This window comes from Lingula anatina, chromosome 9 (genome assembly GCF_051362555.1).
Source record: "Lingula anatina isolate TDL-2025a chromosome 9, LinAna3.0, whole genome shotgun sequence".
Taxonomy (NCBI): Eukaryota; Metazoa; Brachiopoda; class Lingulata; order Lingulida; family Lingulidae; genus Lingula; species Lingula anatina.
The window spans coordinates 11,708,218-11,729,396 of NC_141775.1; the positions used below are offsets into that span (position 1 = coordinate 11,708,218).

General features: G+C 38.1%; 2 protein-coding genes across 6 annotated transcripts; one reads left to right on the top strand and one right to left on the bottom strand.

The window, feature by feature from the left end:
- Positions 1-328: 328 nt before the first annotated feature.
- Positions 329-7,199, top strand: LOC106173508 (MFS-type transporter SLC18B1-like). Its single transcript, XM_086995851.1, has 12 exons — positions 329-593; positions 1,091-1,186; positions 1,414-1,487; positions 2,049-2,196; positions 2,617-2,785; positions 3,301-3,434; positions 3,811-3,921; positions 4,372-4,478; positions 4,896-4,991; positions 5,434-5,508; positions 5,733-5,826; positions 6,254-7,199. The coding sequence occupies exons 1-12, from the start codon at positions 390-392 to the stop codon at positions 6,440-6,442; spliced, it is 1,497 nt and encodes a 498-aa protein (XP_086851977.1). The 5' UTR covers positions 329-389; the 3' UTR covers positions 6,443-7,199.
- On the bottom strand, positions 2,775-20,853 carry LOC106173501 (MFS-type transporter SLC18B1). Of its 5 annotated transcripts, XM_086995855.1 has the most exons (14): positions 20,461-20,846; positions 20,087-20,240; positions 19,566-19,661; positions 19,122-19,195; positions 18,482-18,629; positions 17,959-18,127; positions 13,416-13,549; positions 12,819-12,929; positions 12,266-12,372; positions 11,971-12,066; positions 11,565-11,639; positions 11,017-11,110; positions 9,215-9,904; positions 8,370-8,479 (listed from the first exon to the last, which is right to left on the bottom strand). In XM_086995855.1, exons 2-13 carry the CDS (start codon positions 20,132-20,134, stop codon positions 9,749-9,751), a joined length of 1,308 nt encoding a protein of 435 aa, XP_086851981.1. In that variant the 5' UTR covers positions 20,135-20,240; positions 20,461-20,846; the 3' UTR covers positions 8,370-8,479; positions 9,215-9,748. The 5 variants fall into 5 exon arrangements, with proteins under 5 accessions (XP_086851982.1, XP_086851981.1, XP_086851978.1 ...); XM_086995852.1 differs by having other exon boundaries at positions 20,087-20,849; XM_086995853.1 differs by having other exon boundaries at positions 19,566-19,657; positions 20,083-20,844.
- Between the last annotated feature and the right edge of the window lie 326 nt (positions 20,854-21,179).

Here is a 21,179-nt window from a genome sequence, read left to right on the forward strand (position 1 = left end):
TTTATGGTTTTATCATACAAAAAAGCAAGTTTTGTTAACAAATATCCAGGAGGATGCGTCCCACACTCCCAGTTTGTACATGTATATACGATTGTTAGAAACGATTGTTAGAAATAAGATGTAATTGCAGTGTCGTGCAAACACGTGGGACGCACGCCTTAAAATAGCACACAGACCAATGGATTCGAATACTGCTACGTCAAATACTATAGCATTATTCAGTGCAGCCCATTAAACTTTTGTTCTGAATTGGGTGATTGATGGGCCTGGCAAGTAATGTGAGAAATTGCTTAAAAGGGAAAGTTCCATCCCTGGCTGTTTTCGCATAAGTAAGAGGGAAACTACATATAGGCGTGGGGACATACATTGTACAAAATGAGAAAGAGAAAATGAACGAGGAGATAGAAAATGAGAAGGAGGGAAGAAGGGAGAAGATAGAGAATGACAAGGAGGGAAGGAGTGAGAAAGTAAATACAGGAGGCAAGTTGCTCAAGCTGAGTTCTCGGCAGAAATTCACCTTAATGAACGGTGCACTTTCCAACATTGCCGTTAGCGTGAGCTACTCTGTATTGCTGCCATTTCTCCGAGATGTGGTAAGTGACACGTGACTGGTTATTTTATAGCAAGTAACTTGTTTAAATGGCTTAAAATCTCTTTTGGTGACCGGAATGGGCGGATAGAGTCTATAACGATGTTGCCGCCACAAGGTAAGGTCATATAACAAAACAGAAAAAGAACGTGAAATCATATCATCTATGGCTATACTGTCTCCATGATATGTCTAATAACATATTGTGTATTAACCCGACAGCCATTTTATTATTATTATTATTATTATCCATTTTTATAGGACCCTTGATGCAACAAAATCATATGATAAACATTCGTTTCATTTTAAACCTGAATATGAAAAATTAAATAAACGAACTTCATGTTCACATGTATGTTTCTTATAATGAGGTATTTGCTTACTGTATTATAAAAGTCGACTCGTTTTGGTCAGTTAACGATCCGCGACGAGGTTAAGGCGACCAGCACGCTACGAACACTAGCATTATCTCTTACATTAGGTTCTTTGTATTATTCTCAGGCTGTGAAAAAGGGCGTGTCTCTAACAGGAGCAGGGGCAATCCTAGGGTGTTACGAGGTCGCCTTTTTCTGCTGTTCCCTTACTATTGGTTCACAGGTACTGTTGGTTGGTTGGTAACTGCTCAACCAGCTTTGATCTTTTTTCTAGATTTTGATTATATTTATTTATTTATTCAAATCTGTAATTAAAATGTATTCCACCTAGGCCTTCAATAAATATGTTTCTAAAACGTTGCACCAAATTATGAATAATAAGACGGATTAAATGTCTTGATTAACAACTGGGAATATTGAAAATTTCAGACTATTCACATTTTGTTTTAGTTATCTCGCGTAGGAGCGAGGCGCTGTTTCTACACCGGGGCGCTTGTAACAGGTGTCAGTTCACTGGCTTTTGGGTGCGTAAGTTATGGTCGACATTAGGCATTTTGTCGTTTCTATGAATATCGAACATTTGATTATAAACATACACTGTGCGTTAAACTTAAACATAGCGAAAAAAATATTTTAGCACCCTCCCCCTCAAGGTATACCCTATCCAAAACTATGCATTGCGTTTAATCATACCTGAGTTGACACACGTACAAAGCGTGACCAAAGTGTCGACCAGAATGGCCATTTCTACATTTTTTTTTTTTTTTTTGCAATATCACAGAACGGAAAAATCTTCAAATAATATATAAATGACTCAAATAGATAGAATTCAAAAGCAGTTTATTTTCTTTCTTGGAAAGAGGGGGTTGTCGGGGGGGGGGGGGTTGACCGGGGTTGTTTCATAATTGACCATTCTACAAACAATTATACATAAATAATACCAAATTTCTTCTAAAAATGCATATTAAAGAATAAAATACATAAGAGAAAACTTACATTTAAAATACGTTTTAGTTTTTAAGATGCCTGTGTTCCCAGTGATACTTTTCTTGCCCTTGCTATATCAATACGTGTCACAATTTTAGTTTTTTAGATGCCTGCCCTCCCGGTGACACTTTTCTTGCCCTTGCTATATCAATACGTGTCCTAGAGTCAATAGGTGCGTCCATGTCTTTCACGTCCAATTATGCCCTAGCAACGAGGGAGTTTAGAGACAACACAGCAACAGCATATGTAAGTTGACAGCTACCCTTAACTCATTGATGCTGGTTCAAAATACTTAAGGACATTGTTAGAAATAAATTTATGAGGTATTCCTATAAGTTGTCTTTAAAATTTAATGGATTATATAAAGTCTTCAGGTTAGCATGCATTAAGGTGGTTTTCAGTCGTGTTTTTCATCTTAGCACTACTTGATGGTATTAATATTATAATAAAGTTATTGCCAAAGCATTTGACATTGTCTTATATAGAAAGATGTCTTTTCGTCAACAGCACATATTTTTGAAAAAGCAAATATTAGTCAATGAAATTATAATTTCATTGTAGCATGCAAAAACAGCTAATTAAAACATTCTGTCTTTATTTGCTTCATTTTTGTTGTAAAATAGCGGTTTGATTCAGTTAAATCTTTCTTTCAAAATTCTACTCTAGGGGTTCTTGGAAACGTTTGCAGGACTTGGTCACGTCTTAGGTCCCTTGATCGGTGGCGGACTCTATCAGCTGGGAGGGTTTGGACTGTCGTTCTTCGTGTCGGCTCCACTGACGATCATAACAGCAACTGTAGCATTTTTTACTTTACCAACCGAGAAAGATGAGCAAGGTAACTTGATACAGGTGGTATTTGCTAAGCTGCCTGTTGAGTTATTGAAACTTTTGCCGCTTATACAAGAAATCACCAGTTCTTTCTCCAAATTACGGTCAAGTACAATGTACTTACCTGAGCAATTAGAAAACAAATGACCAAGTTCTGAAAGTAGGTAGAAAGACAATAATGTCATAAATTTGCGTAAGACTAGCTTAGTTTATTGGTCATGGAATGAGAAGGAATCAAATGGGGAAGTCAATAATTAAAGTTAAAAGGAATGGCAAGTAAAACGGGGAAGGGGGAGAAAATATTGGACAGAGTAATAGAAAGATGACGAATAGGTAGTCTAGAAAGTTGCTGAAATTGACAGGAGTATAGAGACAGATGGAGGAGCATAATCGATTTCGACAGTCAGCATGGAGTTATGAATAGTGCATGATAAGAATCAATTACTTCTTCATATTTATCACTGTCAAATGCTTTCTTGAAGTCTGTATTTTTATATCAGCTGTTCGACGTTTTATTCACAGAATTATCGTCAGACTATGGACAGTTAATTAAATTAGCGAAGATACCCGCCATACCGCTGGAACACCTAGCAGTTTGGGTAGGATATATTGGACTTAGCGCTTTAAGTCCCACGCTAGGAGGTCATTATGAGAGCGTAAGCTGTTTAATTGCAACTTTTTTTCATTATATTTCTAACGAAAAGATACCTCGTACTTACATAATTGTGAAATGCAGGTAACTTTTCTCCCAAAACATTATTCATTACGTTTTTTGTCATCGTGGGGTATTTTATTAACGATTTCCAATGCCTATGACGCTTATGTTAAAAGATCATCTATAGATTGACCACTTGGTTGATTCAAATGTATCTTTCAGATCTCAAGAAGCAATGACTATTTGCAAAATATATGGTATTAGCATACTCATGGATGTAGATCAGTTTGTTGAAAATACATGTATTTCTTCAATCTTGTTATTTTGTGTTCTTTTTTGTGTACTTTCCCTTTATTAAATACATATCATATTTACAGGTGGATTCATCTGTCCAAGGTAACCATATAATGATCGGCCTGGCGTTTGCTCTGTGTGGGATCTTTTACACGTGCTCCGTGTTTTTGTTTGGCTACATAACAGACAAATCCGTAAGCTGCTTTTCTTTTTAATCTCCATTTTATAATTCTCTTTAAAATTATTATTATAATTATTATTATTATTATTATTATTATTTTGGCATTTGCGTATATATCGCCTTCAAGACAGATATGTCCCCGGTGTAACTAGACAGAGAGTCCCCCAAGATGGAGAGTGCGCTTCCCATTCATTTTTACAGGTAAGCCTCGCCCTAGGTTTTGACCCAGTTAAGTCAGACTAACCCTAACCATTATAACAAAATGGAGGGCGGATTTTTTGTTACACGGACCCTCAGTTCCGTTACACCGGAATGGACATGAGCCGCCTTTATATACCTGCAACATTCCCCATACCAGATAATGCACGTCATCCACTTATTCCTGCAGTTTGTTTACCCGAAATCTGAGAATATGCCCATATTGTGGGGTAAGGGGATTAATCACGCCATATTTGTTTTATAGAATCATTACAAGTTAATGATAATCACGGGACTAGTCGTGACGGCCTTGTCCTTTACTTTCATTGGACCCTGGGAGCCCCTGACTGACCTATTTCCAAACAACAAAGGGTAGGTATCATTATCATACATTTTAATTGATGACAATTAACCGCAAATTTTGATTGAAATATACTGTTGCCGGGTGAAAATATTGATACTCGAATGTTCTTACTAAAATGACTGTTCTTTAATTGTCCCGAAAAGTCTGTCTCGATCTGACACATCTACAACAAGGGGTAAGTATCATTGTCATGAATATTAATTTAAGAAGACACGTACATGATAACAAATACACTGCTGCTGAGTTAAGGAATCGCAGAGGTAATCGATGACACTCTTTTGAAGCAACAAAATGAAAATAATTCATTGTTATTAAAAGTGAAACTGCGCCTGTGCCTCAGTCTCTGTGTTTCGTTCCAAAATATGTAAGGTCTACCAAAACCTGATCCTCATGTGTCCAGTAATACTCCACATTTTGGATTTCAGGACAGCATGGGGAGTTATCTTGGGGAATTGTTTATCTGGCATTGGATGCGCCTGTATCAATGTGGCCGTCTTGGCGGATTGTGTAAATGAAGCCGTGTAAGTTATATGGACTTAGAAATGCTTGTATCAATGTAGCCGTCATGGTGGATTGTGTAAATGAAGCCGTGTAAGTTACGTGAGATTAGAACCCCTTGTATCAATGTAGTGGGATTATGTCACAATGTGACGGATTGCATATGTGTCACAAAATACTTGGAAGATGGAAAATGGTAAGTATTATTTAAAAAATATATATTGTTTTCGAATATTGTTTTCCAAAACTAGACCAAGTGTCCATTTAGCAAGGCGCTAAACTTTAGCCCGAATAAAAAACTGGCTAGTGTATATATTTTTCATATAAATGAATAACAATGAATCATAAAATGTATTTTTCTCTATTAAAAAGGTGAAAGTGGCACATAATTGTACTTTCTCTGTTATCACATTTCATTGTGCCAGTTGATATCATAACTTGCCAGTTTAAAATAAATTATTGCAGGTCTCACGGATTACCTGATAATATAGTCACATATGGTAATTTGTCAGCAATATTTGATACATCTATGGGTCTGGGGTAAGATTTTTTTATTGCTTTGTTGAGCCGTTAAATGATAAAGTTATATTAGAGAAACGAACAGATACTTTTGAAATAAGTTACTAGTAATACCATCCTCCGTATGTACGCCTGTACTCAGGCGATTTTTCCCTTTTAGAAACGCATTTTAATGGAGCAATTTTTTTTAATTACTTTACCTTATGCTAAACTATCCATATGGTTTATATGTTTACTTGTTTAAGGAGCTTCATTGGGCCCTTTATTGGAGCAGCTATCGTGGAACATAATCCATTCAGCACGTTATCGGCAGTCCTTACGGGGCTCTGTCTGGGAGAAGTAAGTACTGCCACGGCAAAACAGTAAATGTACTTGAAACAGGTTCTTGTGAAGAGGGGCACAAATCATTATATCCATCACACTTTCAATAAAAGAAGTCAAGAAACAAATAAATAAAAATACACAAAATACAGAATGATGCCATCACAGAAAGTGCCTCTATCTATGACCATCCATTTTAATATAAATACTTCTTAAATACTTCGTACGAGGGTGTTTGTGTGCGCGATATATGTGTACGTATGTGTGTGCGTGTATGTGTGTGCGTATATATGTATGTACAATGTATACATGTGTGCTTGCGTGTATGTGCATTGAGTATGAGGGGGTCACACGTGTAATTACATAAATCACATTTTCAAGGTATGGAAGCGGCTCACGCCTCCATGAACCTAGACTTTTTTCTACTGTGTGTGTCCATTTTCAGGCCGGTCTGCTCGTGCTATACTGTGCGATAGTCTATGCGGTCTTTAAAAGGAGGCAATACAAGTCCGGATACAGGAGTATTGACGGTGACAATGCCACTTACAGTGACACAAACGACGCCAAAGGAACATTGTTGTTGCCGCCAACCCCGTGCCCGTCATTCCAAAAACAATACGTGCAATCAGAATAAATTACTAATAATGACGTCATCATCATGGCTGCTGATGACGTCACTTATAACTAGCCTCGGAGCTGGTATGTAATTGGACATACCTGAAGGCCTAACAGTGATTCCAATCCTGTTTAGATCAACATATTGCTTAACTGCTAGCAGAAGTTGCTTGGAGATTTAGTGTCCCTAATACCCATTTTATGTGCCTTTAACACACTCTTCTATCAAAAGAAAAGTCGTGTTTTTATTCAGTCTATAGTCACGACATCCACATATTTTTCTGTTTGTCAAAGCCAGTTACATAAATCTGTATGCAACAGGTCACCTTAATATCTATCTCCACAACCATCCCAGTTGAATATAGATAGAGTGTCATCTTTTTCTGCTGTTGGTCAGCTATTAAGGCGGCCTCTGGATGGGATATGTGTACTAGATAATTTTCAAAACTTAAATAATACTTCTTTTGTTTGAAGGGTCGGCAAATATAACGTCGAGTTTGCCTATGGGGCACTTCTACTGCTAAGTGAACCAGTAATATGTATGCCTAGCCTACCAGAAGATAAATTGTTATTCACATATAACATCGTAATGTTCAGGCCTTGCGAGAAAATGTATATTTTTATTACAAATCTGAACACAATAGAAATGTGTCATGTAGTTGACAGGTTCGTCTGAAACATAACAAATTTTCATCATTTACTGTGTAAAAGTAATAGTGGTCGACAAACGCTGCATGTGCTTACCAAACTATGTTATTAAACCATATTACTACGCAGAGTGATTCTGTTGCAATGTATGCATGTGCGCATTTATAGAGTAGCTCCATTAACATTTACTCGCGTTGAAACAGTTTCAAGTATACAGCTAAGATTTGTATAGCTACCAGTACAGGCATGCATTTGTATAACAGCACCCTGGACAGCGGAAGTAAATTAATACAAGTCATTAAAAACAAACAATTATAATTAACCTATTATCCAACTTCCATCAACCTTGAGTTTTACCCATTTTACCCCCCCCCCCCCTTCAAAAATTATTATAACGTTTAACTTTTAAGTGTATTTCATTACAACACGTACGGTTAAAGAAAAAAAGTTACCCACTACAAAATGTTGTACAGTAGAATTGCCAGTTTTTAATAACAGTATGCTCTGTTCAAACTCTTGCATTTTAATGACAGGTGTTTCCTTACTTCTTTTGAGCAGTATATATTGCTCAGTAATTAGATCTTCCTGTTCATCCCTTGCACGAAGACCGAATATTCTATCACGAAGGCACAAAAGCAAACACAATAGAAAAGTCGTGTGCTTGTTATGGTGTTCAACCCGCCCCTTTCCAACATTAACGGGACCCACTCCCCCCAATTAGTGTCACTGCACGGTGGCACACATGGTCATTCACAGCGTCAGGGTTGACGGAACGCGCTTTAAGCCAGATACAGCACTGGCCACCGACGGACCTCGGCAATTCACCTTTCCGGATACATTTTTTTTTACAGTTCTATAAGATTGTGCAGGAAATCGTGACGTAGATATGTGAAGAGGTTTAAGCTGGTTAGTCATTTTAAGCTGGCTCTCCTATAAGTATTTATTTAACATTTCTATATTTTGTTATAAAACAGGGGGGGACCAAGTTAAGGAATTCTTTTAAAGCTGTCTGTATTATGTTATCGTCGCAATTTTACGCGTTGGTCATATTTGAACGTGGCAAATACTGACAATTTACAGCAGACCACCATCCTTAAAGTGTGTGAACGAAATATACGAACATTTAAGTGTATATTATGAAATTCTGATTGATATCCGCTGATCAACACGAGTTCGAGTTCAGTGTGACTTTTACTGAAAAATACGTCTGTAAGGTCAGTGAGACTTAATTTGGCTGTTGTTACGTTAGACACCTGAAAACAGTGGAGCACCAAGACATCATTACATAGAGGATCACATAAGATAAAATAAGAATTTATTCAACCACTTTATAACATAATGAAACAGTACTTTTCGCTTTTAGGAGTTGTAAAGATCGGTTGTTAATGTCTGCAAATAGGTGTGCATGCTGGCTCCCGTTTCACAAAGAATCTTTTAAAATCCGTAGACGACTTACTCGAGCTGGGTGGCCTAGCTAGGTCGACTTAGCTGAAGTCGACTCAGAGTGTTTCACAAAGAATCTAACGTCTTAGCTTGGCGTGCTTACCGTAGTCGACGCGCACGAGAAACTCTTCAAGAAAAGGAGGTGTAAAATTTCAAAAGTTTCACAAGACATGACGTTCCATGGCCTCTTTCGGCCAAGAACGCTCGTTTATCAACAATAAAAATCAGCCAAATCACAAGCAAAGTTTGTTTTTTAACTTTATTGATTAGTTTAACTTCGATACAACTTCAAAGTAACAGTTAAACTTTAGCTTGTCGTGGAACACTGCTGAAGGACGTCTAGCGGTCAAAAACGTAAACAAACAAGCGATCGGCTGGGTGAAGTGGCATTTTATTTTTTTATTTCAATATTCCATAAATGTCAGTGCTATTCAAGGATATTATAACACAATGTCTTGAAGGAGGTATGTTCTTTCAAAATCTTTGTTGTTTATGCTCTCATTTACCGAGTTTTAATTGAGCTTGCCGACTTAAGTCTCCTCCCGAGGAGGCTTGACATCGTCGACTAGCAGCTAAGAAAAAAACGACGTAAGCGACCTTTTAGATTCTTTGTGAAACGGGACTTAGTGACGTAACGACTTAATTACGTTGGTAACCAAGCCCTGGGAAGCCGACTTAAGTTTTTTTGTGAAACGGGGGCCTGGTCAGCGTGAGATTTGTAAAGCCCGAGTAGAATTCTACCCGGTCGTTAGAACGGACTTTGAGAATCATTAAGATGCATTTCCTCTTTTCATGGCAAGTAAACGGGTTAAGGTGTGATAGACGTGGGACGTCAGATGTAAGAATCGGACTCCCGATAGTAATACTGGCGAGTTTTCTGTGTACATAACAGAGCTAACTGAGCCCTTATGGTCAATTGTTTTTCTCATTCGACTGAACATATTATCATTTTGCTATCACAGGTTTCAGTGTATTTTTAAGAAGTAATATAGGCCTATATTAGGCCTATACTTTGACTCGCTGTAGAAAAATTGGCGAATTTTTCGTGTACAGAACCAACTGAGCATCTACGGTCAGTCACTGTACTCCTTCGACTGAACATATCGTTTAGATATCACAGGTTTTAGTGCATCTTTAAGTACATGTAGTAACGTCTATAAAACTAAGAGTCACTATAGTAACTTTGACGAGTTTTTCGTGTACAGAACCAACTGAGAATCTACTGTCTGCCTCTCTACTCCTTCGACTGAACATATTGTTCTGTTATCACAGGTTTTGGAGTATCTCTAATTAGCAACATCTGTCTGTCAGTATCAATGGCACTGTGATCCGGCTTCTTTTGTCGACATACGCCATACACGACCACACAGTATACGCACATAACGCTGGCCTGGAAATAGAGAAACGTGGCAATCTGTAGTATCACTTTTAATATTATTATAAGCTTACTATCCCTCTATCAAATTATTCATCCGTTAATCATTATTTTCATCTTGTCGTTTGTTTGCTTATTTATGTATTATTTATGTAAAACAAACAAGTGTTTGTTCCGTGATGTATCCATCATATGTCTTAGTTTAAAAATCTCCAATTGTTTTCTTTCGCTTCGCAGTGATACTTAATGTTCCCAAACAGAGACACTGTGCTGTGCTTTAATCATATTGAATAAGTTCCCATAACATTATGGTTCTAGCAGGATCGATATCAGGGGGACTTTCGCTAAGGCGCAGTCACTATAATCAGCTTATTAATTGTCTGGCACGCCCCTCGTGGACCCCAAAGTTTGCTATACTTTACCCAAGTACTTTTAAAGGGATAATAACTCTTCGTTTTGTCCAAAAAAAATGAATTTTCCTAGAGTAAACACTTTCCCCTTGCTTACCAATGGTTAACGAATCCATTATTACATTCAAAGTTAGTCCCTGTTTTTTTTCTAAAAAGTTTTTTTTTTTTTTAATAATCTCTTAAGAGATTACAACAGAGTATAGCCATCAATTGAGGTAACGTGGTCTAAAGACGAGCTCAGATATCAGAATAATAGCTATAACTGCCGTTTTTCTTGTACACCAGAGTAAATTATATTTCTATGAGTTTTTCACAATGTTTTTATTATGAGATATAGATCTCATAAGAAGAGTTATTATCCCTTTAAGGCTCTGTTCTCACAACTTTTAGATCGATCTATCACCGCGGGGAGTCTCACTAGATTACTGTCAGATAATCCCCCTTAAGTGTCCGTCCCCGCCTACTACAAGCTTTAAGGGGTAATTAACTTTCGTGTCCGCCCGGCTGACAGCTATTTAGCGTGAACCCCCAGGGAGTTAGGTCGATCCAATGTAGGTCGATCTAATCTATGAGAATGGGGTGTAAGTTACGAAGGTGTGTGCCAGACATTTCAGACGCTTAAACTGAGTATCTCCGAGGTGTTAGATCGACCCAGCTACTACGATAGGGTTATGGGAACGGCCCCTAATAGATTGTTTGTGTGTTTTCGGTACTTACTACAACCAGACAGAGAACCGAGAGTACGGTGGATAACGTACTAAAAGGGAAGTGGTCGGAGATGAGCCCTCCGAATAAAGGCCCAATGAAAAGCCTAAATACAAACAATTAAGGAAATGCATATAATCTTTTGATGAAAAATTTAGACAACAGACAGAAAATATTCACACAGACTGATAAGGTTTAATATATTTTTCGTTGAATTAGAATATTTATTTATTTTGATTAAGGTTCAGTTAATTAATAAATTAACAGTATTCTTTGCATGTGCGACATGTACCAATTACAATTCCACACTGATCGGCATCAAATGTGTTTTAGTGACTTTCCGGCATTAAGTATTTCATAACGTAACGGTTAATCATTTTAATAATTATTATTTACATTTTATTGCCGGCACAAAGTATTTAAAATGTACGGTTAAATAAAAGAAAAAAACAAATTCATGAATTGCAAAAAATTTCAATATTTCTTTCATTTTATCTGCCCATTCGCAAAATTTTAACAGGATACTCATAATCTCATTATTGAAATGTAAAAACACTTACCCTAGCCCGAAAAAAGATTCAAATAATGCTGATAGATTCCCATACGTGGTAATATCATCTGGTAAGCCGTCCGCTCTGAAAAGACGGCTAGTAAATCTCAATCTAGACTATCATGCGTGACAAGTATGTAACAACGCTTGTTTTAGTTCAACTATTAATTACCGTAATTTTTTTATGTCAAAAGTAATGGAAAATTAAGCATAAGGATAAATTGTACACAAAAAAGTGTTTATTACTGACGTGACTCACAGAACAATTATCATTTTTCATTTTTTGTGTGAAAAAAATGCGCCATATTTAAGGGCGGTGTCATGATTTACAAGCCAAGAACGAAAGGAAGATTAATTATAATGTATTATCATTATTTTATTAAAAAGCCTTATATCACTGCGATGTAAAGACTCACGTGACTTCTGAAATGCGATCAGCCATTACTGCCACTTGATTACAAGCGAGTCCAATTCCGACTGTGCAGCCCCCTAGGTATACGCTCCACGACGCCCTAGAAAATTCCATAGGTTGGCTTATATAATAATAATAATATTATTATTATTATTATTATTATTATTATTGTTAAAAGTTTTCAATCAGTGGGTTGAAGTTGCACAGAAAATATTTAGATCATTGCAATAATAATAATAAAACATTTTATGTTTGGGGGGCTTTACCATATTTCCAGACGAAGAAAGTACTGTACTTACCCTTTGCCATTAGGATATAAATTGTTAAATGGAACCGCGGGTCCTAGTAGAGCAAAACCCAGGGTTTCAACAGTAAGGCCTGTGATTATCTGTAATTTATTACGATTCTGGAAAATAAAAAAGTACACATACTTGAAGCACAAATCTGTGAATCTAAGAACTATATTTTGCCAATCTACAGGAAAAATAAAGATAAAAATACGCAAGTGGGCTTAAGAGGGTTGTTATTTTCAGGTATTTGTTTCAATAAACCTACCAATAAAATCAAATGAACTTGACATCACGAATGCCCAATATACATGTATGAAAGGCAAAGTAATACAGAGAAACATATTCAGCGACAGCTGCACGGGGATACGTAATCAGAATATATAAATATATTTGTGCATACCATACTGGTATAAATGTGTATATAAAAACTATGTGAATCAGCATTTATAGTTAAGCCATTTACGCCACGCTTTATTTTTGACCAGACCCGCGCCCTTCTTAATAATTTCAGAATGAGCGTTGTTGCTAGGTTCAATTTGACCACCCTGTACTTCGTACTTACAAATTTACTGGACACCAGTCCAAATATGGGCACGAGCAACGTATAGCACGTGCCAACGGTGGCAAAAGCCACGCCTATCATGACGTAATTGCCTTCTAGGTTAGAATCCACCTAGAAAGAAATATCTAATAGGTAGTAAAAAGGGAAGGCATTTCAATGGCATTCTTAGTGACAGTAACAAAAACTAATGTACGGAAAAGACTGTACACGGAGTCCCTTTTACAAGTGAATTAAAGCTCTTCAAAAATGGATCTGAGAACTCAGACCACAGCATGTATCTAATCTTATACAATATAAATTCATGACAGTTTAAATAACGCCAATATTGGTTTAAAACTAGTGTGTCTTGTAAGATCTATAAGAGGCTTACATTTTCTTTTATTTGAACTATTGTAACGTGACACAGAGTCCCCCATGATAGAGAGTCCGCCTCCCATTTATTTGTACAGGTAAACCTGGCCCTAAATTTTGACCCACTTAGATCAGGCTAACCCTAATAATTATAACTAAATGGAGGGCGGACTTTCTGTGACACGGACCCTCAGTTTCGTTACACTAGTACTATTGATAAATCTCCGGTTTAAAAAAGGATCTTACGTCTCTCAGGTGCTGTGCTAGTGCAGGAAATAACGCCCCAACTCCAACAGATGGTATAAATATTGCAGAGTATTCTATCCAGGCAAGAGGTTTTTTCAGCATTTCTAATATCTGACCATGTTGGGAAGAAGTGTCTACAAATTACAAAAAGGCATTGCAAAATTAGAAGCCGTTGCTTCAAGCGTGACACAATTTGATTTAAAGCCATAGACATTGTCGAAGCATCAGGCCCCAGTCACACTAGAGGCAGAATGAGCTAGAATGCCATCAGAATGAAAACTCCTTGTGAAGGTCTGGGCATTTGAAGTAGATTCTAAATACATTCCTAATGTATTTAAAGTATTTAAAGAGATAATAACTGTTCGTTTCAATTTTCCCAAACTTACCAATGGTTAATGAATCCATTTTGACGTTCAAAATTACTCCCTGGTTTTTTTCTGTAAAGTTTTTTTTTTCCTTTTTTTTTTTTTTTTTGTAATAGACCCCGACCCCGCATTATGGAACGACCTCGGATTATGGAACAAAACCGGAAGTTTGCCCTTTTTACCCAGCATGCAGAGCGTAAAAAATCCCCGTTGCCACGAAATTTTCAAGCGTCTGCTACAATGTATCAAACGCGCTATGCAGACGCATGTTACGACCTGATACAATAGAAGTGTTAGCGTTTGAAAGTTCGTTGCTCTCAAATTTGATAAAATTAATAATGAACTTACGTTTATTCAAGCAAGTTTTAAAGCCGTTTATCGTCCGCTTTCGTCTGCACGTGTTACTGTCAGTTTCCGATCTCGATTTCTAACTTTTTCATACTGGTTACGGGTAAATACATCGATCGCTGTGGACGTAAACACGGCCGTCTTTTACTGCTATAAGTATTGTAGCCTAACTTGTCTCATCCCTTAGCCTATTGTTTGTATTTCTTGTTTTCGGCTTAATGAAACAATTTCAAAACATCCACTTTCAAGAGGTTGAAGTATTCCAAGATCTCATAAAAATGGCTTTGATGTTGGGCATAGCTGTGGGTGCTTTCTGCTCACTGTAAACTGCCGCTAGAGAACGCTACGAGCGCTATTAGACTCAAGCGACTTGTGAAATAAATAAATTTGTTCTCACAAAATAACACTTAATGTTGACTTTTGTATTGACATTATGAGAGAAAAAAATCGTTAGGCCCTACTGACCTTTTTCATGCTCGATAAATTTCAGCATGTCAAAAAGGAAATTATAGGCCCACTCTTATTCAATATCAGAAGCGGCACGTAGGCCTATAGGGCCTATTTGAGGTGCCAAAGACGATCATTTTAAATCATATTTCAGGTAGGCCTACACAAATGACACATGATTGATCTTTGTTGTGATGAAAAAAAATATTAGACTTATGAATCATTTAGGGCCTACTAGGTTTGCGCCTTTTGCTGGGAGTTTTATCTTTAAAACTTCTTATTTCAACTATCTCTATCCAGTATCTTCTTCTCTTTTTCTTAAATATAGGCCTACCACAGGTGCTCTCAAGGGAGGTGGTCATGGGAAGTTGGCCCTCAGTTACTCTGATGAAGCAGCTCTAGTCCACTACTGCCTTATTATGAGTGACTGGGGGTTTCCCCTCACCAAAGACTTGGAGTCTTCAAGTTTGCTCTGGCGGTGGGAAAACAAAGGGATAGGCCTATGGGCTTTTCAGCGTCGAACGGCTGGTGGGATCGGTTCATGAATCGACATCCCGAGTTGTCCCTGAGAAAACCGGGAAGGATAAATAGGTGCAATATAATGAAATTTTAAAAAAACATGCTAAATAAATGAAAAATAATGAGAAAATGAATTTTGTCTTCAAATTAAGATTTGTTCGGATATCGGATAATAAGAAAGCATTATTTAAAAACTTGAAAGAAAGAAAGAAAAGAAGAGCTGTAGAAAAAATGAGAAAAGCTGAAGATGGAGCTAAGCGAAGAATGGAGAAAGAGGAGAAGAGAAGAGCGGGCGTGGAGAGGGAGAGGAAGAAGGCTGAGGTAGGGTAGACCGGGGCTAAACGCCCCCCTTAAGCAAGAAACATCACAATTTTCCCTGCTGAAGGTATAGACCGTTCAAAGTGGGTGTTAACTATAAAGGGCTGACTAGACTACAAACTGATACTAACACTTTTGGAAACAAACAAAAGAAAAACCTTATAGGTAAAAAATAGGTAAATTATAAAATCGGCCTTTTTGCCCCATGGCTGGGGCATTACGCCTCACACCACGGGGCTAAACGCCCACCGTGGGCGTCTTGCCCCAAACTATAGGCGTTATGCCCCGCCTTTGTACAAAGCAAAATAAAATCAAATTATATTTCTACGAGACAACTCAGTAAGCCTTTAAAAGCAACATATAATATTTTGGGGTACTGAGATAATAAAAATACCCATCAAATTTATTCAGAATGAGCTGTAATTCTACTCTTTACGACAGGGCACTGTGATACTTCCAAAATTAAGTTCCTAGTACAGCCACTTGCTTTGGCTTTTCCCCATATAAGTGTTATAACTGATGATATACAATAAAAAAACATGCATGAAAGAACACTTCCGCATCTTTTTAGAATTATTTTTTATTTAAAAACGAAAGGGGGCAAAACGCCCAGTGATCGGGGCAAAACGCCCACTATTGGCGTTTTGCCCCATATCAGCATGGGCGTTTTGCCCCAAAGTGAGATTTTGTATATTTTTTCAAAATTCGGCGGGAAAAGTTTTATACAATCTGACTTCATCGAAACTTGTATGGAGGTCTGATACCATCCTATCTGTCACCAAGAAAGTTTTTTGAATTCGTGCATTTGGTAGGTGGTGTCACTGATGTTAAGGAAAAGGCTAAATAACAGTAAACAAGGCAAAAATGAACAAATTATCATAAAATGCTTATTTTTTAGTTTGTGGTCATCTCCGTCATGGAGGATAAGTCTGCTGGAAATCGGAAGTGGAAAAAACATCACGAGACGCGTATTTATACGTTATACCTGAAAAAAAGCGGGTGGGCGTTTGACCCCGACTGGGCGTTTAGCCCCGGTCTACCCTACGAGAGCGAAAGGCACAGAGGGCATTGGAGGTGAATCGTACGTAGAAAAGAGAAGGAAGAAGAGAGAAAAAAGAATTTTTACGTTGCGTTGTTTGTAAAGCCTAGGTCCCAACCGAACGTACGGGCTGCTACGTGTGGTCTACGGCCAAAAAAATGGGAAAAATTTGGGGAGTTCGTGCGTGAGGAGCACATCCATCGTGCGACTTTTGGAGGACGCAAACAGCACGTAGTAACTTTTCGACATGATCAACAGCCGCTACGTGCGATCTAGCTACTTCCTAATCGAAATGTGAGCTGTTAATGTTAATTGCTAGTTTTGTTATCATGAATTAAAGATTTTATTTTGGAATCATTACTGGTGTTGTTACCTGAAGGCTGGCCAAATGAATGATCAATGAGTTTTAAAATGAGAAATATCAATATTATTCTTTCATAATAATGAATACAGTATTTTCAAATTGGCATTTTAAATGACCAGACTACTAAATATCGCTTCGATACTCCGACGTAGCGGCAACTTCTCGTTTTGTTCCATAATCCGATCAAGGCAGTGGTAAATGAGTGGACTATTCCATTTTTTAGCAATATTTGTGTTTAAAAGTAAAAGACCAACTAAATATGAATAACAACTGCTGTTATGTTCATTGACATTCGCAATATAATGCGCATTTGCCGTTTTATTGTCTTTTATAGACCCCCTGCGCCACATATTGCCTTGCATCTTATCTAACAAACTCTGACGCAACGTTATCTGCGCACTTCCGGTTTTGTTCCATAATCTGGGGTTTGAGAACAACACGAAGTTAACCATTATTTTAGCGTTTTTCTCCAATAGTAACCCCAATCATATGGATTAAGCTTTACAAGATAGTAAATAAAGCTCTATCGTAGCTACATGCAAAGTATTAGAGGTTAGTTTACGTTCATTTTTATACACAGACTGTGCAAAGCCGAAAAACGTCAAATATCGTTCCATAATCCGGGGTCGAGGTCTAATCTCTTAAAATATTATTACAGAGGGTAGCTGTCTATGGAGATCACGTGGTCCGATGGCAGGAACAGATTTCTGAATAATTGTGATAACCGCTGTTTTGGTGGTAAAAGATAATTTATTTTATTTCTGTTGGTTGTTTACAATACATGAAATATTGATCTCATAAGAAGAGTTGCTATCCCTTTAATGCCTGCACATTTGAAGTGCATTCTAAATATAACCCCTGCGAAAATTTGTCTCATTTAACGCTCCCTTACGGTTCTCAGTCTGTCCTATAACATAATGTTTTTCACTTTTAATGAAAAATGTTCTTAATCTGTTCTAGGACATTCTGAACGACTTCCCAAAAACAGTTTTCGAACTTTTATTACAGAACAACATGAGGACAGTTAAAAAATTCACAAAATGTTCTAGAATTGAAAACCGTGAGTGAAAGTTAAATGAGACACATTTTCGCAGGGGATTTCTAGAGTATTTCAAGTATTTAATAGAAATAAAGGAGACGTACCGACCCCGGCATCATCAGGAGGAAGTGAAAACGCAGCCCATATTCCTAAAATAACTGACATAGGTCCAAAAACGTAAAACGGTAGCCCGAAACCGCCCAGTTGGTAGAGACCGCCACTTGCCAAGGGACCCAAGACGAACCCAAGTCCTGCAAACATCTCCATTATCCCCTTTGAAAGCACACACAAATAAAATTCATTAACAAGTGCAGGATTATATGATGATGGTGGTTCAGTATAAGAAAAAAGGAAATTTTAAATGTTTGAGGTGTGTTTCTGCGCATGCGAAAGAAGTAGGCTGAAACGCATGCGCAGGGTATTATTACATTTCATCTCGTATCAATTTTATAGACAAAAGGGTTATGAAAATAAAAATAAAATCCACTATACTGAAAACACTTTTTGTTGGCCTATAAATCACCTCATATATATTCAAACTAGCCAAAACTGTCTATGTAAACCCGTTCTCATAACGAGAATCACCGTGCTGTTGCTGTGCTGTTCTAGAATTATAAACCTACTTACAAATGTCGCGGCAAAGCTACTCCTGAACTCCCTGGCAGCAATGGCGTAGTTGGCCACCATGGCCATGGCTGCTCCCACAGACTCCAGCACACGGACTGATATCCCCAGGCCAAGGAACACGTCCCCAGAGTGCACCGCTCCAAGAAAACTAAACCCAATGTACAGATAAATTAGGGGGATTTAAAATCTTGGGAATGGTTTTACCACCGGAATTTGCTTTTAGATACTCGATCAAGTTACACTTCAGCTTTTTAAAGTATTCATTAAAGTTTGATTTAATTTTTAAACCTTTAGATTTTATCAGTGGGTTCCGCTAAAGAAAACTGAAAAATGGATAACTCTAAGGTCTATCACACTTATTCTCTAAAATGCTACTTTCCAACGAGGGGACTAAACGAGGGGACTAAACGAACACATGCCCCCTCCTCTTTAGCTTCGGTGGTACCTCCTTCTCCCACAATACAAACTCCTCACCCCCACACCCTCACACCAAATAAAAAGATAGAAAGAAAGAAAAAAGAAAGAAAGACTTGCTTGGTTGGGTAACCAGTGTTCGCCCAACGTTGTTCAGCCAACTGCCGCCACCATGATGATGGACCAACGTAAAGTTGATCACTGATGTACTCCGTTTAATACCTACCCAAAGGTTAAAGAACTGAGGCCAAGTACCATGAGGCCTATGGAGTAGCATCTCCGTGGACCTATCCGTGATAACTGAAAGAAATAAGGGGTCATTCAAAATGAGTTATGTCATAATTGACTGAATGGGGACTCTCGCTGAATGCGATCAGCTAAAGTGACTGACACGCCTCCTCCTGTTTCCAATATCTGCTTCTCTGTGGTGTATTCAAAACCAGGGGGACATATAACTTTATCAATCGTACTGCATTCAGCACGCATTAGCTAAACGGTTCTTTTTGGATTGATCCAACACTGTCCTGCAGTAACATATTTGGATTACCGTTAAACATGTCATTCCTTAAACACGTAATAATCATAAAATGGTTTGAGGCGTATATATTACACACATTAACTGTTACAAAGTTCTGAAGACAAGGTTGCTTGGCAACGCTGCATGACATACCTGAGAACCAATGAGGAGAGTGCAGCCAAGCATGGCGACGTCATAGCAACCGAAAATAGCTCCTACAGAAGTGAGAGACAGGCCTTTTTCTACTGCCTAGAAAAAAAAACAGTAACCCAGTTTAAGTTAAATATAACGTAAATGTGAACCGTTGTAACGAAACTGAGGGTCCATGTAACAGAAAGTCCGCCCTCCATTTAGTTATAATGGTTAGGGTTAGCCTGACCTACATGTAAGTGGGTCAAAATCTAGAGGGAGGCTTAATTACCTGTACAGATGAATGGAAAGAGGACTCTATCATGTTGGACACGGCAGTAGATAATTTTGGAATATCGATGAGACAGAGAGAGGAAGAGGGAGAGAGACGGGGTATCCTTAGGGATGGGGTAACGAAGCGAGGCTAAAGTGTCTAGCCTTATACCATCAAAACCCTTTCTCTTCGCAATATGGGGAATCCGCCATGGACAGCAATACAGTGTACCTACTCTGTAACCTTTAAAACAAACAGAAAAACAACTTACCTCGTCTCTCAAAAGTGGTTGCACAATAGAATAACAGCTATACATCATTAAGCCAGTGAGGCAACCGTTCGCCAGCGTGACTTTCTGTCGAGCACTCCATTTTTTACTGTCTCTGGCCTTCTCCCCACTTTCGAATGGTACATGTATGTCTTCACTTGTGGATGTCATTTCCGAAAGTTTTGAAGTATATATATATATATATATATATTTATACATAAAACATGCTCTGGCCTCTCTTAAACCGCAGTAGGTGATCGCAGATCACTATCCCCTTACTTTTAGAACTTCCCTCCTTATATAAAGATCAAAGCATGCCCTGTATATGTGTAGTATATGTATACCAATAACATGCTATAAATAATTAAGTTAACCACCGTCAGTTGGCGGAATTTGACCGTTTCACGGCTGCAGTATATTCGAGTCGACATTTAGTCCAGGACACACGCTTCATTCACAAAACCGCAACGATTATGCAGCTTGTGAAATATGCATGTCATCCACCTACAGGGTCCAACGTGAGAAAGACAGGGTACACGATGTGTCTCCGTTGAAAGGTGTGCACTTTTGTTAAACATGTCCCATTATCCTCGCCAGGGCGTTTTGAAAGCTGAGTTTGAATGTAACCGGGCAGGCGTGACGGAGCTTGGGAGAACGAAGATGTATGAATATTAACCAGTGGGGGTTCATTACAAACAATACGAAGATAGCCCTTTCCCCGCTGCGGTAGCTAAGCCGATCTAGAACTATCGCACGGTTGATAGCTGTTTACCTGGCGAAAGTCGCTTTGTCCCGAAGTCGACAACATCAACTACGGTGTTCTGAGTGAAACCCACACAAATGCCCGCCTTCTGTAAGCGCTTGGCCTTTCCTCCCTTTTGTTTACAGTAATTACTACCCTCAATCACTGAAACGAAGAAAGTAGACCTAACCGTGACTCATATTTTATGAATAAGATGTCACCTAGCTGGGACAAAGTCTGATAACTGCGAAACGATTTGTTTTTGTGCTCGGAGTTTCCTTCCTAATGTAGTTTTCTTACCTTCAATAATAACATTAAAAAGGCGATTATGTGATGACACATGAAATTTCGAGA